The sequence below is a fragment of the Lichenostomus cassidix genome, chromosome 8, assembly GCF_008360975.1.
Source record: "Lichenostomus cassidix isolate B80296 chromosome 8, HeHo_3.0, whole genome shotgun sequence".
Classification (NCBI taxonomy): domain Eukaryota; kingdom Metazoa; phylum Chordata; class Aves; order Passeriformes; family Meliphagidae; genus Lichenostomus; species Lichenostomus cassidix.
The window spans coordinates 23178620-23201375 of record NC_139489.1 but is presented as its reverse complement, the minus strand read 5'-3'; the positions used below and the strand labels follow the sequence as shown (position 1 = coordinate 23201375).

At 52.2% G+C, this 22756-nt stretch overlaps 3 protein-coding genes and 1 pseudogene across 6 annotated transcripts in view; 2 read left to right on the top strand and 2 right to left on the bottom strand.

The window, feature by feature from the left end:
• The window catches only part of NOS1AP (nitric oxide synthase 1 adaptor protein), a 42414-nt gene extending 35319 nt beyond the window's left edge, over positions 1 to 7095 (top strand). For all 3 annotated transcript variants that reach the window (XM_085068387.1, XM_085068388.1, XM_085068386.1), the window contains exons 11-12: positions 4624 to 4891; positions 4990 to 7095. In XM_085068387.1, the coding sequence (XP_084924513.1) occupies positions 4624 to 4891; positions 4990 to 5482 (761 nt within the window). In that variant the 3' untranslated portion in view covers positions 5483 to 7095. The remainder of the gene's footprint in view (positions 1 to 4623; positions 4892 to 4989) is intronic.
• On the bottom strand, positions 2921 to 3884 carry SPATA46 (spermatogenesis associated 46). Its single transcript, XM_085068389.1, is given in 2 exon segments — positions 2921 to 3602; positions 3604 to 3884. Coding segments are annotated over 2 exon segments (633 nt in total). The 5' UTR covers positions 3685 to 3884; the 3' UTR covers positions 2921 to 3050.
• A 480-nt stretch (positions 7096 to 7575) lies between the features above and the next one.
• On the top strand, positions 7576 to 20858 carry UHMK1 (U2AF homology motif kinase 1). Of its 2 annotated transcripts, none has more exons than XM_085068383.1 (8): positions 7576 to 7995; positions 9041 to 9333; positions 12064 to 12255; positions 13029 to 13123; positions 13944 to 14020; positions 17373 to 17471; positions 18356 to 18444; positions 18910 to 20858. In XM_085068383.1, exons 1-8 carry the CDS (start codon positions 7704 to 7706, stop codon positions 19054 to 19056), a joined length of 1284 nt encoding a protein of 427 aa, XP_084924509.1. In that variant the 5' UTR covers positions 7576 to 7703; the 3' UTR covers positions 19057 to 20858. The 2 variants fall into 2 exon arrangements, with proteins under 2 accessions (XP_084924509.1, XP_084924510.1); XM_085068384.1 differs by lacking the exon at positions 7576 to 7995 and adding an exon at positions 8771 to 8843.
• On the bottom strand, positions 19245 to 22740 carry LOC146434078 (dnaJ homolog subfamily C member 17 pseudogene; annotated as a pseudogene).
• Between the last annotated feature and the right edge of the window lie 16 nt (positions 22741 to 22756).

Here is a 22756-nt window from a genome sequence, read left to right as displayed (position 1 = left end):
CAGGACCTGCTGGAGCTGGGAAGGACCCTGGCTGCAGCCCTGCAGCCCTGGCAGGGACAGGACAGCCCGGAGGGAGGGTGGGCAGAGGAGGGAGCAGGAGGATTCCAGCAGCCAGCCAGGAGTGTGTGGAGGTGAGGATGGAGCCGTGCCGAGGGCGTGTGCCGGGCGTTCTGTGCTGCAGCATGCATGGGCTTGTGTGCTGAGCTGGAGCATCCCTGCTTTGCAGCAGACACTGAGCTGGCAGCTCCTTGTGCTCTCCCCTGGCCCCTGTCTCTCTGCAAACCATGTGTCAAGGTCAGGCAGAAGGAAGGGATTTCCTGCTGGATTAGCCCCTACTGCTGCTGAGGAAGCAGTAAAGCAGAGGAAGGATTTTGCTGGGGGAATGGTAGAGCAGGTTTAGGGCAGTAAGCAGGGACAAGAGGGACCAAGGACGCAGTCCTGGGGTGGTGAGCAGGGACAGAGCAGCTGGTCTGGCTCTCTGTGTGCTGGGCAGGGTGGGGGATGAGTACAGGGCCGTGCTAGGTGAGGGTTGGTGGCAGTGCACTGTCAGAGTAGGTCTGTGAATGAGCAGTGAGGCATTGAGGGACAGTGGGATTGAGCCTGGAAAGGAGTTGAAGGGGTGAGGTGAGGTTGCACAGGCTGGCCAGGTGCAGGCAGTTGCTGGCAGGGTGATATGGCACTTCCAGGACAGGGCTTGTCCCTGCCAAGGCAGGTGGAGGGTGTGTGAGCAGAGCCTGCTCCTCTCGCAGGCTGTGGAGCAGAGAGGAAGGCACAGCTCAGTGTGGAGCAAGGAGCCAGGGCATGCAGCACTGAGCTGTGCAGTGTCCTCCCTCTCATCATCATCTAGTCCTTCGGCTCCTTGGCACAGCTGCCAGGTTTCAAAGCCCTTTTGGTGCTCTCAAGTCACATTTTCAAGCACTTACCATCACCGCAAGCTCCCTGCTTTGCTTTATAGACAAACCCTCTCATTTCCAAGCAGTTTTGCCCCAGACCAAGGCTGGGAGCTGCAGTGCTGGCAGTGGCATCTTCAGGGATGAGCACACTTCCAGCCCTCGATGGGAAGTGAGCTGCTGGTGTCTGCAGGGGGCTCCATCACATCTGGTTTGCACCCTCTGGAAAAGTGAATCCAAGATCTTGGGATCCCCCACCAGCCCTCAAGATGCTTATGACTGAGAGCCATCTGTGGGGGCCTGCAAGAGACCCAGAGCTTGTTCCTTTCCTGCAAACACTTTTATCACCTGTCTGGTGCTAAGCCTCTTAGAGGCCATGACTGAAGGGGTATGAACCAGAGTCCTGATGTCCACCCAGCTTCATGTGGAAGCACTCGATGAGGTGGGGATTTGGCACAGTTGTCTTCCTCCCCATCCTCCCTCCTGTCCTGCTTCTGCTTTGCTTTGTTGCTTCCCCGCTGCTCTTGCCTTCGCCAGCTCTCTCTCTGCTCAATCTGCCTGCAACTAACTCCTGGCTGACACCAGCTCTTGCTCTCCTCCAGGGCTTAGCCTGGCTGCTGAGGAAGGTCCATCACTTCTCTCTGCCCTGGTCCCATTGGGGCTGAGGGCTCCTGAGGAGTGATGTGGGGATGAGACCCCTGGGGTCAGTACGAGCTGTGCTACGCACCCTTCACCACAAGACAGGACTGGATGGACTTGAGGAGCTAGAGGGTCTAGTGGGAAGGAAAGAAGGATATGTTTCAGTGTCCCCAGCAGTGCCCTGGTGTCAGGGGAGCTCCTGCACCAGCCACAGAACAGGCAGAGTGGGAGAGGGTGCTGTTTGGGACACGGTGCTTCTGTTCTCTGGCCACCACTACCTCCATATGCCCTGTCCCACAGCTGTGTGCCAGCCCCTCTGCTGGGGACTCTATCCCACTGCCAGCTTGCAGCAGTTGAAGGTGAAAGCAAGGGGTGGGAGGCTGGTCCAGCTAGGAGGAAGAAGTGGGCATGGCAGCACATGCAAGGCATGGCATTTACAGGGTAGGGATGGTTGAGCTTGGACAGGGACTTCCGTGGGGGCAGACAGATTGTTCAGGGGAAGGGACAGCAGGAGCTCAGCTGTATACACAGGGCAGATGAAGGGAGAGCCTGGGAGGAGCAACAGCAGGCCAGAGGTCTCTGCCAGGCTGGGCTGCCTCAGGGAGCAGGAGGGGGGAGCCATCTGCTGAGCCACCGCTCTGGTCCATCCCTGCTGCACACACAGAGCTCAGGCCGTGTCCCATGAGGAGCTGTCAGGACCAGCTGTGGCCCTGGGCTCCTACCCCACACTCTGCCCACAGGGGACAGTGGCAGGTGCCCCACAGGCCGAGGGGGTGCTGCCAGGGCCGGGTGGGATCCTGCCAGCATCATGCTGCACCATGGCTGTACACGTGTAAATGACCCCTCTTAAGTCAGCGCTGCCTCCAAGACTCCTCTCTAGCTTCTCACTTTTGTTATGGACCTTGACAGGGGTTTTATAGCTATATTTTTTGTCTTTTCTTTTCCTACAACTGTCGTATTACTAACTGTTGACTCTATCTGGGAAGCCAATCTGTCAATGTAAGTGCACTTAACCCTTGGGTGTTGTCATTAGTCAACTGGCTTTTGCTAAATAAATCTTTCTATTTCTCAAGGCTTTCTGTTGTCTCTTTCTTCTCACTGACTCTCTCTCTTTCTGTACTTCCTTCCCTCTCCACGCTGGGTGCCAGCACCAGCAGTGGCATCCTCTGGCCTTGCATAGACCCTTCCAACCTAAGCCTCCTGCCCTGTGGGACTCCTGCCTGTGGTGCCAGCCACAGGCTGCCCCCAAGACCAAGGTGCCCAGGATATTGCTGGGAGTTGAGGGGTTTCAGTCTTCCCTTTCAGCCACTGCACAGCACAGGCTTGTCTCAGGGCTGACCCAACAGCTTGAGGGTGCCAAGGGCTTCCTGGCATCTGCAGAGGTCCTCACAGAGATGGAGAGATGCTAATCAGCACTTCCAGGGGCTCGGGAGATTTTTAGCTGCTGGAGAAGGAAAAGTAGGGAAGAGCTGCTCTCAAAGGGTGGTAGATGTGTTGTGAAGAGCAGCACACAGGCAGGGCTCACTGCTCCTGAAACAATTCATTCTGCCGCCGGCAGGAGTGATGGAGCAGTGCCCTCCCGCGGCAGCCGCCTGGCTGCTGGGGCTGCATCGACACCCTGGGGGCTGCAGCCTCCTGTGCCTCGAGCTCCTGCTCCCCCAGCATCTCAGGCCTGCCATAGAGTCCCTGGCAGCTCTAGCCCTCCTGGGAGCTGTGCTGGATCTGGGTCTTGAGCAGCCACAGTGTTGGGAAGATGTGGCAGCACAATGTGCACTGGCAGCCATGCTGAAACATGGGCTGGCACTGGGAAGCAGTAAGTTGGTCCTGGACCATGATGTCCTGGCTCTGCTGCTGGCCAGCCTGTCCCTCTCAGGGGCTGGGAGTCCTCTGAGAACCCAAAAGAGAGCTTTCCAAGAGGTTGTCAGGCTGCTCATGCTCCTGGGGACTGGTGTCCAGGCTGGAGGAGAGGCTGCCCAGGCACTGCTGGGTGGCTCTCTTGGTGCAGATGAAGTAGCTGCAGAATGAACCCCAGGGCTGGTAGATGCTGCAGGTGCAGGCAGGGAGGTCGCTGTTCAGCAGGACCATAGGTGGAGACACAGACTGCAGAAGAAAGGGCCTGCAGTGGGTTGGGGGTCTCTGTAAGAGTCCAGCCCATCACAAGGTTGGAAGCAGTGCTGAGAACCCTTCCTCTCTCTCTCTCTGTCCCATGGAATATGGAGGTGGTTGTCTCTGTCCCAGGATGTGCCCCTGGGATGCAGAGGTAGAGGAGGGCACAGGATGCTGATAGGCACTGAGGCCCCAGAACAGCACCAGGTGCATCCAGGAACTGGCTGGAGCCACCACACAGAGACCCACACTGCCATAGAGGCAGCCACAGGGGGTTTGAGCTAGCACTACCAGGGGCAAGCCCCTGCAGCTTCAAGGACTCTTGCTGGGAAGACGTGGTGGAGAAAACAGTGTAGCTCAGAGGTGGGGTATGACTGCAAAGCTCTTTCTCCAGAAAGCACCCGCTGCCACCCACCACACAGAGCCAGCCTGGGCTGGGCTGGGGGAGCCATGGTGGGGCAGGCAGTGCAGAGCCCAGATTGTGGGTGCCCCTAGAGAAGGCCCTGTGGCTTTATGAGGGTGTGGCTGACAAGGGACCTCTATGTGAGTCCCATCTCTTCAGGCAGTGTGACAGGTCTGAGCAGGGGGTTGGCAGCACACCTCAGCTGGCAGTGTGGAAGGGACAGGCCTCTTCCATTGCCATTCCCCTGGTAAATGCTCGCTCACTTGCTCTCGCTCTCTCTCTCTCTTTTTCCACAACCTGCTTCCCAAGTCGCTTGGTTGCAGGTAAGAGAAGCTCTCGATGTGTTGGCAGTGCCAACGTGGAACACTGGGCTCAGTGCTACCCTGTCTTGCCCCATGGTCATCCCCCGTGCATGCACTGCCCTGTGCAGCCCTGGCATGGCCTGGCTGCCCACAGCCTCTGTGGGGCTGTAGGAACATCCTCCCAGTCCCCAAGATTGTATTCCCACACTGCTGGTGGGCTGGCCCTGCTGGCATCCCCCTTCCAGTCTGGCTCACATCCTCTCTCTTCCCTTTCCCCCTCCAGTGGACCAGAGCATGTTTGAGAATGCCAGCGCCAGCGCGGCACCCACGCCTCGGGCACAGCACATCCCTGCCACAGCGGGCACTCTGCCCCAGCCCTCCCGGCCCCCTGGCAGCCAGCACCTCCGCAACCTGGGCAAGGCCGTGGGCGCCAAGGTGAATGACCTCCTGCGCCGCAAGGAGCTGGCCGGCCTGCCCGGCGTGGGAGCCATGGAGGTGAACGCCAGCGCAGGCGCCGTGCTGGGCATGGGACAGCCGGCCGCTGAGGATGGGTGAGTGTCCCTCAGTGTGCACCCCGTGCCAGGGCCGTTGGGACAGGATGGAGGGGCCCAGCGTGGGGCTGTATGCGACTGTCCCTCTGTGCTTGCAGGGCTGTGGGGCTGGACGCCTTTCCCCGGCTGGAACCCCCGCCCCCCATCACCAAGAAGCGGACACCACGTGCCCTGAAGACCCCCCAGGACATGCTCATCGCTCCACAGCCAGAGGGGACCAGCACGAGGAGCGGCACAGAGGAGCCTCCTGAGCCACCTGCAGCCCACCCTGATCCCACAGAGGAACAGCTGGGGATGGCAGACCCGTCTCCTCCAGAATGCCCTGGGGTCCCCAGCATGACAGGCACCCTAGAGCCCAGTGGGGACCAGCCTACCAGTGCCTTACCCGTGCCTGACCTCATCCATAAGGGCAGCCGGGAGAGCCAGTGGCAAGTGGGTGAGAGGGCCACTGAGATGTCACCCACCACAGAGAAGGCCTCCCGGAGACCGGGGCTGGAGCATGAGCCAGCAGGGAGCACAGGGCGGCCGGAACCTCATACCCCTGCCTGGGAGGTGGAGGGGACCCATCCTGACCTACTGTCCTTTGAGTAGCAGTGGGCAGCTGTGACAGGGGCACTGTGGAGGCTGGCTCTCCCAAACATGTCTCTTGCTGCCACTTGCCTTTTTTGGGGTTATTATTTTGGAGAGGGGGAAGCCCCAGGGTGGAAGGAGCCATTGCTGCCCAGTGTGGAGAGCCATGACAACCTGCTTCTCCCCAAACTCCCAGGAGAGGCACAGCCTCAGCCTGTCCTGCCAGAACTTCTGCAGCCCCATCCTGGGCCTGTTGCCCCTGGTCAGTGCCAAGCTCCTGTCCTGCCACAGTGCCATTACCACCCTGTCTGCAGCCAGGGGCTTTGCTGAGCTGGGGACCAAAGGGGTGTGTGGGGGCAGAAGTGCCAGCCTGCCCCTAACCCCATCAGCTCTGCTGCAGTGAGCATCCCATGAGCATCCCACAAGCACCACACACTGGTCCCTGTGTCTGCAGTGGCTGCCTTGGTCCAGAGGATTTCCCAGCTTATGCCATTTGCTTGCCAAGATAGCCCATTCTGGGGCATCAGCAGGCTCACCCAGCCCTAGTGCCTGGTGCCAGGGAGGTGCCAGGGACATAGGACAGCAGATGTGCCCAGGGCCTTCTCCAGGCTGTCCTCACGGTGTTATTCTGCCCAGTGCCATCCCTTTGCAGCAGAGCCCCAGGTGCAGCAGACCTGCGCTCTGGCAGGGAGCAGGGCTGGACACCTGGGACTGCACAGGTGCTGGCCAGTGGGCGCTGGAGGAGAGCTGAGTCCTTCCAGCTCTTGCTTGTTTTCTGGTCTCGTCCCAGCCACCACAGACAGGACTGAACTGTCCAGACAGTCAGCCCTCTCCATGTGGGGCAGTGTCCCCTTTATTTCCTGGGACAGTGGTCTCTTTGTGAGACTGGGACACACAAAGCCATGTGGTCCTCTGATACTGCTCTATGAGTGTTTCCCCCCAACAGGAGGGGTTAGCCAGCTTGGGGACACCTGTGCCAATGCAAGGAAGCAGCAGTGAGATGGAACTTTTTACTCAGAGCTTTTTTGTACGTCCTCACCACAAAGGTGGTTTTGAGAGGAAAAACTCCAAAGCCCCAATTTGGGTTGGAGGAACACAGGAGCTCATGGATGGGCCTTCTCACAGCTCCTTCTGAGCCATGCAGGGTGGTCGGGCTGAAGAAATGTCTTCCAGCACCCAAAGCCACATTGTCCCACAGAAGGAAGGAAGCTGTGAGCATGGATCCTTTTGCCCTGCAAGCAGCCACCCATCTCCTTGCCATTGTTGTGGTGATGCCATGGTGTCCCCTGCAGCTCTCAGCTTTGGGAAAGCCCTGCTCAAGAGTGAGGGGATGCAGATATTCGGTGCTGAGGTGTAACACACCCTGTGATCGTGCTGTGCATGGCCGACTCCAGACAGTGGGGTGTGTTTGCTGCCCAGGCCTGTGCTGCACTGTAGGTGTTGATTGAAACCAGGGCTTGTAGCCCCTCTCTGAAGAACCAGCATCTTCCATCGCTGTCATCCCGAGGGAACCTTCCCCTTCAGGGAGGGTTGGCACTCACGGCTGGTCCACTCCTATTTATGTCGTCAGGGTGTGTGTGTGGTTTGGGACAAGAGATGCAGATTGCACAATAAATGTTTTTTTTTCTTTTTTACCCACTGATGTGTGGCAGTCCCCTGATGGGAGGGGACACCCTGCACCACCCTGGCACCATCCTGCTGGGGAGCCAGGGGTAGGAGAGGGAGTTGGGTGGTGTCCAGGTTGGGGTGGGGGACGTGGATTCCCTGCTGCGCTTGGCACTGAGGGGACGACAGCCATGGTTGGTGTCTGGGATGAGGGCATGCCACCTCGGGAGTGTTGAGCCATCTGGAGCCCGCCTGAACCGGGCAGAGGGGAGCGAGCCCCGGGGGTGGCAGGGCTCACGGGACGGGACCCCGAGGCTATGGAGGGTACTGGAGCCCGCCTGTACCCGGGCAGAGGGGAGCGGGCCCTGGGGGTGCTGGGGGAACCGGACCCCTACGGGAGCCCTGGTCGGTGTGTGGACAGAAGGACACCGGAGGCACTGAGAAGCCGCGCTGGTTCCCGGGCCGAGCGGCTCCTCCCCTCCCCGCCTCTCCCGTCCCTCCCCTCGGGAGGGCGGTGCCGCCCCGTTTCCGGTGTCATGGCGGCCGGAGCGCGGCGGCGGCCGGTGCCGGTGCCGGGGCGCACCGCGGGGCAGCGGCGGGGCAGCGGCGGGACGGCGATGTGAGGCGGGACGGCGCCATGTCGGGGTGCGCGTGGGGCGCGGCGCCGCCGCTGCTGGAGGCGCTGGGCCGGCTGTGGGAGGTGCAGGCGCCGCTGGGCAGCGGCTCCTCGGCCTCGGTGTACCGGGTGCGCTGCTGCGGGGACCCCCGGGCCCCCCCCGGCGCCGTCAAGGAGTTCGTGCCGCCCCCGGGGCCGCGGCCCGGCCCCGCCCGCCGCCCCGGCGCCCGCCCGCCCGCCGCCGACTGCGCCGAGTACGGGTTCCGCAAGGAGCGCGCCGCGCTCGAGCAGCTCCGCGGGCACCGCAACATCGGTAACGGCACCCCGCAGCCCGGGCAGGCCCCCATCCCTCCCCGATCCCTAAACACTCTCCTCGCAGGCACCCCGTGTCCCTAGAGCACCCTCCCAAGGCAGTCTGCCCCTGGCCAAACGGCTGTCTCCAAACCACTTCCCCAGCCAGGGAGGAGAGCCACCAACTCCTTTGGGAATACAGGCAGCGTGGCTCCCAAACCCACCCGCACCGGCAGGCCTAGGCACCCCCAGGCCAATGTTCCGCTCGGATTGGCACCCCTGGGTGGGCAGGTTTGAGCTCCTAGCCTGGACAGCCCAAAGCAGCCTCCCTGCAGTGGGTGCTCCGTTGAATCCCCGTAGGTTAGCCTCCTGGGTGCCCTCCTCTTCCGTGGGTGGGGGATCTGTGGGTGACATCCCGAGGGTGGGCAGGAGAGATGAGCAGAGCAGGTCACTGCAGGCAGGACACCCCTGAGTCCTCCTTTGGGCAGAGTGCCAGAGCCCCAGCAAGGACTGTGCCTCCTGTGGGACAGTGTGTTTGTGCTGGCCTGCCTGGCTCTGGGCTGGAGCTTCTGGGCTGCATCTATGGGTGGGAATGAGCTTGGGAAGGGAGGAAGCCTGTGTGTCTGAGGTGGCTGCTGAAAGCGCCCAAGTTCACCCACCACTGATATCTTTTTTTGGTGTGAAATGCTTTTTAATGCCGTAGTGTGCCTGGACACCCAGACAGTGCTCAGGTTCCCAATCTGCAAGGTTTGTCACAGGATGAGATTGACATGACTCTAAAGAGCTGCACTATGTCCAGTTTGCCCACTGGGATGTGCTTATTCATGTCCCAGAGACTGTCCTTCTTAGCAGGAGCTTTAGCAGAGCCTGGTGGGTTTTGTGAGACCAGCCTATCCTCTGACGCCCATAGGGGTGACATGGCTGGTTTTCCCTTGCTGCTTCCTCCCTGCTTCTCCATCTTTCTGAACATCACCCTTTACAAAACAGCCGAGCTGCCTCCTGCAGCTTCTGTGGAAGGTGCTGGCCCTGTGCTCGTTACCGATGCCTGTCCCTGTGTCTCGTTGTAGTGACACTCTATGGCGTGTTCACCAACCACTACTCTGCCAACGGCCCTTCTCGCTGTCTGCTGCTGGAACTGCTGGACATCAGCGTGTCTGAGCTGCTGCTGCACTCCAGCAACCAGGGCTGCTCCATGTGGATGATCCAGCACTGCGCCCGAGATGTTCTGGAAGCCCTGGCGTTCCTGCACCACAAAGGCTACGTGCATGCAGACCTCAAGCCACGCAACATCCTGTGGAGTGCAGAGGAGGAGTGCTTTAAGCTCATTGACTTTGGACTTAGCTTCAAAGAGGGGAATCAGGTTTGGAATGTGCTACTCTTGAGGCAGATGGCTCTGGGATGAGTTGTGTGGCTCTGTGATGTTTTTGAAGTGACCTGATCAGAGTAGGAGCTGAGCTGGTGCTGAGGGTTTACTGGAAAAGGCTAAAATGTTGTCTGGTCCCAGAGACAGAAGCTCATATTCCCATTCTCCTTGCATGTCTCTGGTTTCTGTTGGTGTTGTAGCCTTTGTGCTGCAAATTCCAGTGTTAATGTTGTACTGAGAAAAGAGGTGTCTCAGCTTCCTGGGAAGTTTGCTAGTTTTTATGTGGTCAGATGAGTGGGAAGACCCAGAAATGTAGAATTCCCTTTTATCATCACTTATCATGTGTAGTAGTATTCCAGGCTTTTCCATCAGCCTGCTCAGCGAACTGTGTTATCTCTGGCAGTGTCCTTGTGCTTGTCTTTACTTTCTCCCAATCTTCAGCAGCCTTCTCAGGAAGTCTGGATGTTTCTTTCCCATGTGTATCAAAAGCCCATAGTCTGGTCCTGGGTGGGCAGTGTCTGTTCTTTGCTGACACAGACAGTCTCTGCCTGTTCTACTCTGCTTTTCCCATTTGCTGGGCTTTTGCTCCATCTTCTTGCTGTCACTTTTGTTTAGGTGATAATGAGTTGTTTGTTTGTCCTTGCCCATTTTATTCTCTTCCATGGCTTCTGATGGAAGCAGGGAGCCTCAGGAGGTTCTGCTGTTGGCTTGATAGATCTTCCTTTCACCCCTCCTTCTCTCAGTAGCAGCCTGTGAGGAGTCTCAGTAAAGCTTTTCCATCAGGTAACCTTGTAGCACATTTGCCTTTAATCACTGGGTGATGGAAGCAAACTTTAATTTTTTCTGTCTCGCCTACATTGTCCTGGTTTGTCCCTATTCCACACACTTTACTCACTTTTAAATTTATGTACTTTTTTACTGGTTTACCTGGTATTGACAGTACAGCCCACTGATTGTGAATGTCAGAGGGCTGTGTGGGTGACCTATCTCTGAATTCTTTGGTACAGGAGTTGTTTTTAATGTTTGGACTTCTTAACTCCTCCATGTTGTCTTCAGTTCTCCCACATTCTTGGCTGAGTTTGTGGTGGTAATCTGTCGCTGTCTATCAGCAAAATACACACTCCTGGTGTCCTGTGTCTAATGCAGATATTTTTATTTAATGCAGGTCTGTTTTTGCTGCCTGCTGTGTGAGTTGCCTCATAATAATTGATTGGGTGTGTTATTTGCTCCCATGGTTTCTTCCAGTCTGCTTTCTTTGGGCTGAATTTCCTCTGTCCTTTCTCAGAAATGCACTGGCTGTATGGGTGAACCTTCTGACCTTGCTTTGAATGTGCACCAGGTACCAGCGTCCCGCCCCTGCCTTGGGCAGCAGCCTACGTGCATCATTTCCTTATCTGAGTCAAAGACCATGCTACTTTTATTTATGACAGCCTTGCCAAGCTTATCCTTACGCAAATTTTCCTGCCATTACTGCTTAACAGGGAATGGTTGTGCACAGAGTGAGGTGTCAACCACTTACAGCTCTCATGATGCTTTAGGTGGTAGGAGTGAAATGCTGTCTTGCTCTTTTTGCTGGTGCCATTGACCACAGTGTTTTCGTTATCTCCAAATGTTGTTTGGGGGGCTGCCAAGTTGCTGCTATTGCCATGCTGGAGGTTCTGCTCCCTGCTGATAGGAGGAGGGACACTGATGAGCAGTTTGTGTATAATTTTTTAGTTTATAAACCAGTTTTGAGCTCTGTTGCCAGAAGATGTCTTCTGTAAACTGTATTTTCAGTCAGAGAACCATGTAATCTTGGTCTGAATATATTCTCATGATAAGAATTCCTAATCCTGTGCTTTATCCAGGAGGAAGTAGGCTTGCATATTCTTGCATATTCCTGGAGTTGCATCACTGTGTCTAAAACAAGCCCCCATGTTTTAAAAAGACACAGCATGCAGTTTGTCTTTGGACACTTAGAAGACTTAGCTGGACAAAGCCACAGCTGACTGATCAGGTATTGCCTGGGAGCAGGAAGCTGCACTGGAGCCTTCAGAGCAGCCCCTCCAGCCACCACTTGTGTGATTCTATAATTCTCTATTTTCTGTGGAGCAGGCAGCATGTGGGCATTTTCTTTCACTGTGCCAGCCATGGCATCTGGGCAGGTATTGATTGCTGCAGCACTTGAGGCTTCAGGGGAGAGGGAAGAGGTGCATGGGAAGTGCCTTTGATGATTTCCTTGTCTGAGCATTTTGGCTGCCTGCTTCGTTCTTTTAACATTTTGTTCCAGAGAACATCAGCACTTGAATAATGGCAGCAGCTCCTGATCCTCACTGCTCAGACAGGGCTGTATGTCCTCTCACACAGCTGGCGTGGAAGCACATTGTGGGTGTTGAACCCTTATCCCAAAATTTCTAGCATCTTCTGCATGTAGGAGAAGTTAAAGGGCCAGTCCACAATGACATCCAGCCTCTTCCTCCCAGCAGTGCTGCCTTTCAGAGGTCAGATGTTAGTGCTGTTTTGCTGGGAGATGTTTTCCTTTCCAGACAGCCCTGTTTTTTCCTCAGCACAGCAGTACGGGGAGTTGAACTGCCTGCCTTGCACAACTGGCTGTACAATGCTTTCTGTCAGTTTAGCAGTAGTATTTTGGGGACCTGTTTGGAAGGATATCTGTGAACTGATTTAAGAGTACAGTGGAGAACCTGAGTCTGGAAATTTAACTTTTTCTGTGTGTTTGATCTCCCATAGGATGTGAAATATATTCAAACAGACGGGTATCGGGCTCCAGAGGCAGAACTGCAGAACTGCCTGGCGCAGGCAGGGCTCCAGAGTGAGACGGAGTGTACCTCTGCTGTGGATCTGTGGAGTCTGGGAATCGTTTTACTGGAAATGTTCTCAGGAATGAAACTGAAACATACAGTCCAATCTCAGGAATGGAAGGTGAGACAGTTCTTGATTGCCCCAAATGAATCCTCCTGCTTCTTGTTCGTAATCTGGATTTGTGAGGTAGCACCTGGCAACTAGGTAATGTTTCCAGGATGTTTCTTTAATCCTATTGCCTTGAGAATTAAGATTCCAGAGCCTTAAGGACCCACCTGCCCTGTGGACTGGCGTGTCTGAATGCTACCTGTGTTCAGGTTACTGAAATAGGAGTGTTCCAGGAGTCTCTGTTTGGGGCGTGAGTCTTGCATAGATTTGGTAGGCAAATTGGGCTGGCTGTAGTGTGGCAAAGGAGGAAAAACAAAATCAGTGGGTGATGGGTGTCAGCTAGTTCAGCAGCACGATGACAGGAATTATTTGCTGGGCTTAGTTTAATGTTATTTCTGATTTGGGGATCTTGTAAGTCTAGATCCTGAGAAAACAAGAGGAAAGCTCTGTGTTGTGAGCCTGGGGCCTGATGCTGTCCTCTGTCTATGAAATAACTTTTTGTGTTCCCCTTTCCAGAAAGGGGATCCTTTCAGTATCATAATCTCCACAGTAACAGCAAATTTTCCTGCATGTAGAAGTTTCTAGCTTTTGTGTAGCCAAATGGGAAAAAAAATCATTTGATGTGAGCCTTCTAGTTTAATGTGTGAAGCTTTAGCATTGGGGATCTCTCATAAAACCCCACAGTACCACAGCCCTCTGCATCCAGTCCAGAAAATGGTGGGATATTGCAAGCTTTGCACAGTCTGTTTTTTACTGGCCTAGTCACTGTTTATTTTTCTTTCCAGACAAACAGTTCTGCCATCATTGATCGCATATTTGCCAGTGAGGGGGTGGTTAATTCAGCCATTCCAGCTTATCACCTCAGAGACCTTATCAAAAGGTACCATAGCATGTTTGATAACTATGCTGGTAACAAGTACAAGCATTAGCTGAGATGTTTCAGTTCCTCTAATTTTGGCACAATTTGGAGTAAGCACATAGAGTATCAGTCATGATGTTGATCATTTGCTGTTACAGTGCTTTGCACTTGTAACCAAGAGATGGAGAAAACTGGAGAATTGCTGCTTTTGGGGAGTGTTATCATGAAAATGAGGGAGGGGGGCAGAAAGTGCTGCTCTCCACTGCTGTCAGGATTCAAAGGCACTTTTGCAACTCTCCCGAGGAGTCTGCCAAGGGGATTGTTTTCACTGTCCTGTGACTGTGCTTTGAGGCTGCAGAGGGAATGAGGACGCAACTTGGCAGAAATAGTATCGGGAGCTCCTCGTAAAGCCAAGTTAGGGAAATTCTCAGGCAAGCTCTGGGTTACTAGCTGCTTTGAATCCCATTTGTGAAAAGATGTGGGAGCACCTTGGAGTGTGATCACTCTCACGAGACTGGATGTATGCCTGAGATGTGGGATGAATGGCGTAAGGTGGAGCTGGAACATGCTGTGTTCCTTGTAAACTTGCAGGTGAGCAATTTCAATTATTTGGTGTTGAGAGACGTGAAGGAAAGCCTGTTCCTCCATCTACCCAAAATGCTTTCAGGGGATCCCTCTGGTGTACTTCAGCTGCAAATTGGAAGATGTTCTTCCCACTCTTCTCCTTGTACCATAACCACCCCAAAGATAGGGTGTTCCTCTATCTCAGTTTCCAGCCTGAGTGGCATTTGTCGGTGTAGGAATGTCACATGCATGAACATAAAGGTGTCTTCTCTTGCAGCATGCTTCATTGTGACCAAGGAAAACGAGCCTCCGCTGAGAAGGCTTTATGCAGCCCGTTCTTCAGCATTCCCTTTGGTAAGCTGTGCTTGTGGCCCCTGCTCAGGACTCTCTCAGCATGTGCTGGACACAGCACAGAGGGCAATTAACTGTTGTTTCTGGGTCTGTCCTCGTTGCTGCTCCTCTGTGGCACTCGCCAGCTCTCCATGGTACCACAGCAGGGAGATCAGAGTGATGCCTGTGTTCTCAGTGTTGCCCTGCCCCTCCAGCCTCATGGGCTGTTACTTTTCCCTAGCTGGACTCTGATTACATTCTACCCCCAAGAGTGCATTGGCAGCAGCATTCATCTGAGGGGACAGAAATAACCAAGATATTTACCTAACGTTCTGACAGTTGAGGTGCTTTTGAAGAGCGCAGTGCTGTTTGTGGTGAGCAGATGGGTTTTCTTACACCAAGTGTTTCCCAGTTCAGAAATCACCAGGAATGTGAGTGCCTTGGGCAGTGGCTGGTGGTGGCATCTGCTGCTGCCTCTGCACAGGTCAGATAGCCCTAGTGTGTTCTTGTGGTGTGAGCCTATTTTTGCAGTGACTGGCCTGTCTCTTCTGGTGCCTGTGTGGCACGTCATGGACAGATGTCACTGTCACTTTCATCTGGTGCTTTCACTTTGATTCTGTTAAATAGGGGTGTTTCTTCAAGACCTCCCAATGAGGGTTGCAGGGAGTCAGTAGAAGGTGGGCTGAGACCTCCCTGTTGAGGCTTGTGCCCTTCCCTGTGTACTATTCCAAAAGCAACACAGTAGCGTTCTCCAGAGCTTGAAGGCTTTCAAGAACACCAGTGAAGAGCTCTGCATCCAGGTTTTCTGCAGCATAAATTAATGCTTCATTAATGAGCTAGCATTTCCCCTTGAATCTTAGCTGTGCTTTTCTTAAGCTCCTTGGTGTACTTTGCAGAGAAAGGTATTGAGTATTGCTTCTCATAGGTACTGATATTTCTATGTGTTAGGCAAAGGTAACAAACTCATTCCTGTTTCCAAACTTCACTTATGTCTCAGAAACTGGGACTCTTGTAATCAAAGCTGGCTTCCATGGCTGAACCTTCCAGCCAGAGCAGAGGGAATTGTGTATTGGCAGTGCTTTCTGGGCTGGTTTTAAACACACAGACCTCTAACTGTACCGAGGAAGGTGCTTCTGTGGTTAGTGCTAGGAGCTTATATAACAGCTTCCATTTTTCTTAGTTCTCTTTGCTGCTTCTTTTCTTTGCCAGACTTGCACATACGCTTGTCTGCACAAAGAAGCATTTACTGTTGCTTTCCCAGCAAGTCAGAAAATGATCTGTCATTGCCCTTCACTTGGACACGGCTGTTCTGTTTAGAGCAAAGACAGCTGAGAATGGCTTTCCTTGTCATTTACAGCCAAGTCTTGACTTTCCAGTTCATCAAGTTCTTTCCTGTGTTGTCTGTGTGGTTGGTGTCATCTGGCATTTGAAAAGGAGCAGAGGGGCTGGGCAGAAAGTACCTCCTAGGACAGAAGTGTATTGCAGGAGATACATGTTTCACTTGGGTACAAGAAGACCAGGTGTCTCTGAGTTCTAGGGTTTGGTTTTTCTCCCTCTCTGAAAAAGACATATGAAATGAAGGACTGGTTTACTTTAGTGTCTGCCTTTTCTCCCAGGTAACAGGACAAGAAGAAACCACCTCAGGTTGCACCAGAGGAGGTTTAGATTGGATGTTAGGAAAAATTTCTTCAGTGAAAGTGTTGTCAAGCATGGGAACAGGCTGGCCAGGGAAGTGATAGTGTCACTATCCCCAGAGATATTTAAAAGATGTATAGATGTGGCACCTGTTTAGTGGTGGGGTTGGCCATGCTGGGTTGGGGTTGATGATTTAAAAGATCTTTTCCAACCTAAGCAATTCTGTCATTCTGTGACTAAAAGGTGGCAACATATAAGACCATGGTGACACTAAAATGTTCTTTCAGTCTTCGGTTCATCTGATGTGTCTTGGTTGCAAATAGTCCTGTGGAATAATTTTCCTAGAGGTTCACTTGGAGCTGGAAAATGCCTGGTTATCTGAAGGCAGCACCTTTCTTCAAAGGGCTGCTCCTGAGAGCTGTCTGGGCATCATCTGTACTGATAAGGCCTTTCATACTTGGAGCTTTTCATAAAGACTCTTCCATGACAGGCAGGAGGAGATTTACAGCGTCTGTGCTTGCCTTGCATCTCTTCTTGCACTGTCAGATCAATATCTTCTGACTGTGCCTGTCAGCTCCCTCACAGGCATTGTGTGTTTAGCTTGGAAAAGTATTTCCTAGGAAATAATAGCTCACTTTGCACACATGGTCAGAAGGCTCAGACTGGAGAAATGAAGCCATTTCCCTTTTCTCTCCCCTCTCACTGTCAAGTGGCAGAGCTGTGAGGTACTGCTATTGTGTTCAGCTGCTGTAGCTGCCAAAACAAATAAACGCATTAACGCTCTCCAAGTACTGCAAATTAGGTGCCCAGATCTGAAATTCCTTAATGGCCTGATATTCCTGTGTAGGAACATGAAATGTAGCTTTTTTCCTGGAGAAGTGACACTGTCCCTGAGGCTTTGAGTTTCCAGAGGACTGGATATCCTCATATGACTCAGGTGACTTTCATAGTTTGCCATTAACCTTTCCTCCTTGACTGTTTCCTTTTCCCACATTGCTACACTGCTCTGGGCCATCCTGGAGCTGCTTCTTTTCCAGAGCCCAGTGCCCTATCTCCAGTGCCCAAAGGGTTTTATTTCTGCTCTTGTGGAGTCCTTCACAGGATCATTGCTCACCCACCTTACGGCCATGCTTGATTCTACAGTCCTGCATTGTTTAAGTAACTTAAGTATGGCGGTCTTCAAAACTGTGGATTGCAGTTTGATTTCGAGGGGAGGGGGGTTTATGTGGTGTTCAGGGAACAGCTAAAAGATATTCTAGGGAGATATGAGACCTGTGCCTTAGTATAGGTTAAGAATTGGAGCTAGAGAAGCTGGCCAGCCTGTTTTCAGCTTGTCTGGGAGCAGTGATAGGAGCGGCAAGTAGCAGAGGATTTCTTTCATCTTCTCACATCTCCATATATATGGGGTAGTTTGTTCAACTAGCATAGGTCATTGGGTCCCATCAGTTTCTGAGACTGGACTAAATAGACACAGCTCTAGCCTTAATTTTAAAAGCAATTTCAGATGCTGGCCTCAGAATAATTGCAGAGTGCACTGAACCCTTTGCAAGAGTCTCTCAGTGCACAGGTTAAGTTGGAAACAGAGAATTCAGACTGTAAGTGCAATTAATAGTGGGGAGAAGCAAAACTACTGCAAAGAGCAGTAAGTGCTTATGTATCATGGCAGATATTGAGTCAACTTCCAGTTTGCTTGCTCCTTTGACATTGACTTTATTTTTTTAATTCTGTGGGTGTCAAACAGCTCCCCATATTGAAGATTTGGTGATGCTTCCCACACCTGTGCTGAGGCTGCTAAATGTTCTAAGTGATGCTTCTCTGCAGTGTGAAGAAGAATATGAAGGTTAGTGCAATTCCCATATAGCAGTGATGTCTTACAGGCTCTGTTTTGTTTGGCTCTGGGGATGTGAGAGCAAGCAGGTGAGCAATTAATAGGCCCAAGAACAGCAAACAAAGAGCTGCTCAGCTGAGATTTAGTAGCAAGGGGCCAACTGCACTAAAGAGAATAGACAGAGATTGAAAGCAGAGATTGTAGGGACTTCTTGAAGAATCCCAAGTTGAAAAAATAGAACAAAACACTTTTTCTTTTTTGATTAGATGCCCACAGAATTCATAATGTATTTGTGGCTCTGAGCTTCTGCTGGAAATATACTGGACTCTGAAGCTCAATAGCACAGATCCTTAAAAATTTGCTAATGAACTTATCCAAGATCTCAGCAGACAAATATCTCACTGGAATTCTTAAAGATGGCAGGCATGTTGGTGGGATTTGCATTTCTGCTTGCTGTCAAATCCATGTGAGTGGCACACAAGCGAGAGAGCTCTGGGGACATGAGTTTAAAAGTTGAATTCTGCTCACACAAAGAAGGGCTTGTGGCAGCTACTTTAGTTCCCCTCCTCCAAGTGCCATAGCAGGCACTCATAAATCCCTGATGTTGTAGCTACTGGAAGTACCTTTGTGTGCAAGGAGAAGCACTGTGCATGGGCTCCAAACCCTGCTGTTGGAGGTTCACTACCTGCAGGTCTGAGTTCCTGAGACTCGTTCAGACACTTCCATCTCATTACGTGACCATTAATCACCGTCAGTTTCTGCTGTGTCACTTTGTGCTTGTTTATTTTAAATTAAAAGGAAAAGAATATTTGTTGATGTGTTCGTCTCACCTGCAGTACTTTCTTGGCTTGCCCTAGTTTGCAAAGTGAAAGACAAGCAGCTCTTTTCTTTCCCAGATGTCCTGGAAGACATAAGGGAGGAGTGTCAGAAATATGGACCGGTGGTTTCCTTGCTTATTCCAAAGGAGAATCCTGGTAAAGGCCAAGTAAGTGAATGGGGGGACGAGACTGTGTGTTCCCACGTATGTTCCTTGTGCTGCAGGACTGCTGCTCAGTGCCTGGAAATCTCCAGGCTGATGGCAGTGCTAAAAATAGATGGCTATTTTGAAGGACAGCACAGGTTCCTTCCTGGTTATGTAAGGTTACCTAACATGGGAGGTGCCCAAAGAGCTTTAGCATGGATGGAAGGAGTGAAGGGGAGAGGCCAATGGGTGGGAGAGGAATTGTTGAGCATGTAGAACATCAGCATACTTTCTCCCACCTTACCAAATGGAGGAGCAGATGAAATCCCAATTTAGAGATTCAGCTCTTTCCCTTCTAGCTCCAGAGCTCTCTGCTCAACCAAGGACAGAGGGGAAAAATTTGTTTAGAATGGCTTCCCCGTTGCAGGGATGGGAGGAGGCAAGTGGCATGGTGTACTGGAAGTCCTATTTCTCCTCTCTCTCTTTCAGGTCTTTGTTGAATATGCAAATGCTGGTGATTCCAAAGCTGCCCAAAAAATGCTGACTGGAAAGATTTTTGATGGCAAGTTTGTTGTGGCTACGTTTTACCCACTGAGTGCCTATAAGAGAGGATATCTGTACCAAAACTTGCTGTAGGCAGTAGCAACAATCAGGAGAGTTGTCTTGCTCCTCTTCCTCATGTGTTTTACAGTTGAATGTGCAAAAGAGCTTCCTAGCCCTGCTTCTGAGTCATCTGTGAAGGAGAGATGCAAAGGACTTAAATGGGCTTTGAAACTTTACTGCTGCTTTGTGATGTGCCGAGGAGGCCGGGATGGCTTTCAGCGTGTGCTTGTGTGTGTGTTGTGCTTGCTTATTTACAGGGGGTGTGGCTCTGCCCCTGGGGGCGTTCGGGTGGCAGGAGTGGTGACAGTGGGAGCCCAGGAGGCCAAGCAGATCTTGGCAAGGGCTTTTCAGTGATTTGACCAAAGCCTTGGCCTTAGTGCTGGGCTTGGCTCCAGCGAGAGGATTTCTTTGTCAAGCTTTCCTATAACACAAGTACTCTTCTCCAGAGGAAGGCTTGCCTGCTTGTTGATACCTATAATAAAGAAGCAGAAACACCATCCACTCTAAACCAGACCAGGAGGACTTTTTAGTCTTCTCACGTAGAACAGAGGGAGGCAGAGTGAAATTGGATCTGCTGAACCTCTGGCGTTTCCCTGTCACCATGACCTGAGCAGAGCCATGCGTCTCATGCTGGGCTGGGGCAGTGAGGTGTGGGTGATGCTGCCTGTGGGGAGCTGAGCTTGCTTGTATGCCTGGGGTGGGCCGGGACTGATGGTGGGGACCTGGTCAGAGCAGTGCCAGCCTCAGTCCCAACACAACCTGTAAGCACTTTGTAGCCCAAGTAGATGTGAAAACCCTGCCATGTGGATTCATCTTTCTAGCACATACCCTGTGCTGGCACTGATGCTCCCTAGTTCTGATGCCAAATCATCTGTGATATGTAAGCGTCTTTCGGTGATATTTTTGGAAAGGAGTGCTACAGCACACAGTATTCTTTGTGTCACAGCAGGACTCCTGCCCTGGGAGTCTTACAAGAACAAACATTTGTCTGTTGTAGGTCCCACGCTTGGCTTTTCTGTGTTGTGCGTTTTGGTTTTGCATTAACCCATTAAGACTTGTAGATTAGAAGCACTGACACTTTTGGTCCTTCATAGGTTACAAAAAGGGCCTGAGGCAATCTGAGATCCTGTATGGAAAGGGCTTAATCAGTCATCAGATTTGACTGGCCAGGAGAAGGTCTTTCACAGAGTCAGGGACAAGAGCCACAAGCCTTTGGGAAACACATTGTGGTGAGCAACATCACTTTCTCCCCAGAGCACACTTTGCTCCCATGGCTTCAGCTGCTGGCAAGGGTAGGCAGAGGCTGTTTCCCAGGGATTTCCAAACCTGTGCACCCAGCAGAGCCTCTCCCTGCAGGGTGGGCACTCTGCTTCTTGATGGGCACAATGTGAAACAGCCCTGTTTAGATGGCCACCAGCATATTCTGGCTTGTGGTCTTGGTACCAGTTTTAGTGAGGAGGAAAGCCCTCCTGAATTCTTTTCTCCAGCTGAAATACTTGGAGACAGCTGCCTGAACCATCCCTGACCTTCCCTGGAGTAATATCTGAATTACCTTGCAGTTTACTGTTTGCATCTTGCTGATGCTGGACTTGCTGGAATCCTGCACTTAAAAATTCCTCTTCACTTTTTGCCCTGTGCATGGTGTGTCAGGAGATCCAATGTCTGTAGCATTTCATGAGTCTGAGTTCCTCTCTGTGCTGGTGTATAATCCTGTCTACTGTGGCCCTTCCCAAACTCCCCCAGAAAGGACCAATCTCTGAATTCTTCTGTTGCCTTTGAGATGGTGGGCTTGCCAGGGGTAAAAAATAATAAAAATATCCCGCAATGAGTTTTAAGGTGTGATTTGCTGATCAGATTTTTCTGGTAACAATGCAACTTTGGTGTGCATAGATGTTAAGCTGCCTTTGCATAGATGGGGTGTGTGATTCATTGCTTTTAATTTAACTGTCTGTTGAAGGTTAGGGTTTTTTGTTTGGGGGTGATTTTTTGTTGTTTTTTGTTTGGGTTTTTTTGGTTAAAAAAGGAAGTTTGACTTAAATTAAGAAACAGCTCCGGCGGGACAAAGGGGTGGGGAGAATCCATACTCTAATGCTAAGTGTGGGACTTTTCCTCCTCCTCTTCCTGCTGGAGCTGCTCGATGAGCTGCTGCCTCTTGGCTGCCTGGCGCATCTTCATCATCACCAGGCTCTCGTAGTCCTGCTCCAACACCACTGATGTCTGTGAGGTCCTGGGCTGGCTGGTGCTGTCAGGGAGGATGGTGCTGGGGTAGCTCTGGGGCTGCCCCTCCAGCCAGGAAATCTTCAGGGGATTATTTAGCAGGCCAACTTCATTCTTCACAGCCATCTCAGCTGCCTTCACCATGGCAAATTCCACCACTGCACTCCCAGTCTTCCTGCTGGAGATCAATAAATTGAGCACATCACCATACTTTTGGAGGATCTGCAGCAGCACATCTTTGGAGTATCCCACTCCTGTCTCATCTTCTTTCCTGCATTTCCACCTGAGCTTGAGCTTAGGAGTTATTTTGCCTTCTGCTGCATTTCTTTCCTGCTTGCCTTGGCTGTGCTGCCCCCTTTCCAGGCGGATCTGCTCTCTGATCAGCCTCTGCTGCTCCTCCAGCTGCCGGGAGCCCTCCTCACGCAGGCGGATTATTTCTTCTTCTAACGATCTTGTTATCCTGATCTCCTCTTTTTTCTCCTGGGATTGGGCTTCCCGTTCTCTGGCTTCAAGATCAAGTTTTACTTTCTTCCTCGTCTCATTGAGTTTCTGTGTCCTTGCTGCAGCCTCCTTCTTCGCCCTCCTCACCTTGTCATAGGCTGCCCTGGCTGCAGCATCTGTGAGCACGGCCAAGGCCTGGGACAGCTGGTGGAAGAGTTCTGCTGCCCTGGGATTGTCTGGGTTCTTGTCTGGGTGGCAGGTCAGGGCCTTCTGCCGGAATGCTGTCTTCACCTCCTTCTCGGACGCCTTCTCGCCAACCCCCAGCAGCCTGTAGAGGTCCTGCTCCAGCAGCTCCTTATTCACTGCCATCTTCAAGCTTCCTGGTTCCACTACAAAATCTGTCTTGGTTTGAAAAATGTGTGTCTGCCAAGAAAGGTGGGAACCTCCCTTAGAATAGAGAATATGAACCCCTCCTTCTGTCCAAATAATTTTAACTTTGAAATCAAGGGGCTTTCAGGCAAAGATATAGGAAAAGGAATAACAGTTCTTCACTAGTATTTATTATAAGGCAATAATATGGAAACAACAGTTGAAACTGACAAAGTCAGAATACAACCTGCCACCCTGTCGGTCAGGGTGGTGTTAGCAGTCCAGTTAGATGGTGGCTGCGGTCCTGTTGGAGTGATGGATGTGGTCTTGTTGAAGCGGTGGTCCTGCAGAAAGGTCTCATCAGTTCCTGGTGGTCTGGTGGTGACTCTCAAGCTCTTCTTCTCTGGGAATCCAGTGGAAAAAAGGTACCCCACTGTTCCAGAGTCTCAGCTTATATGCAGGTGGGAATGTTCAGTTCCTCCCCTCTGGGCGGGGCATCTCACAATAGGATAATGCAATCTTATGAGTCACTCCCAGAGACCTTGATGGCCCATCAGTGGAGATAGCCCCCAGATGGCGTTATCAGGCCTGGGTCATTGGCAGAGACCTTGATGGCCCATCAGTGGAGATAGCCCCCAGATGGTGTTATCAGGCCTGGGTCATTGGCAGAGACCTTGATGGCCCATCAGTGGAGATAGCCCCCAGA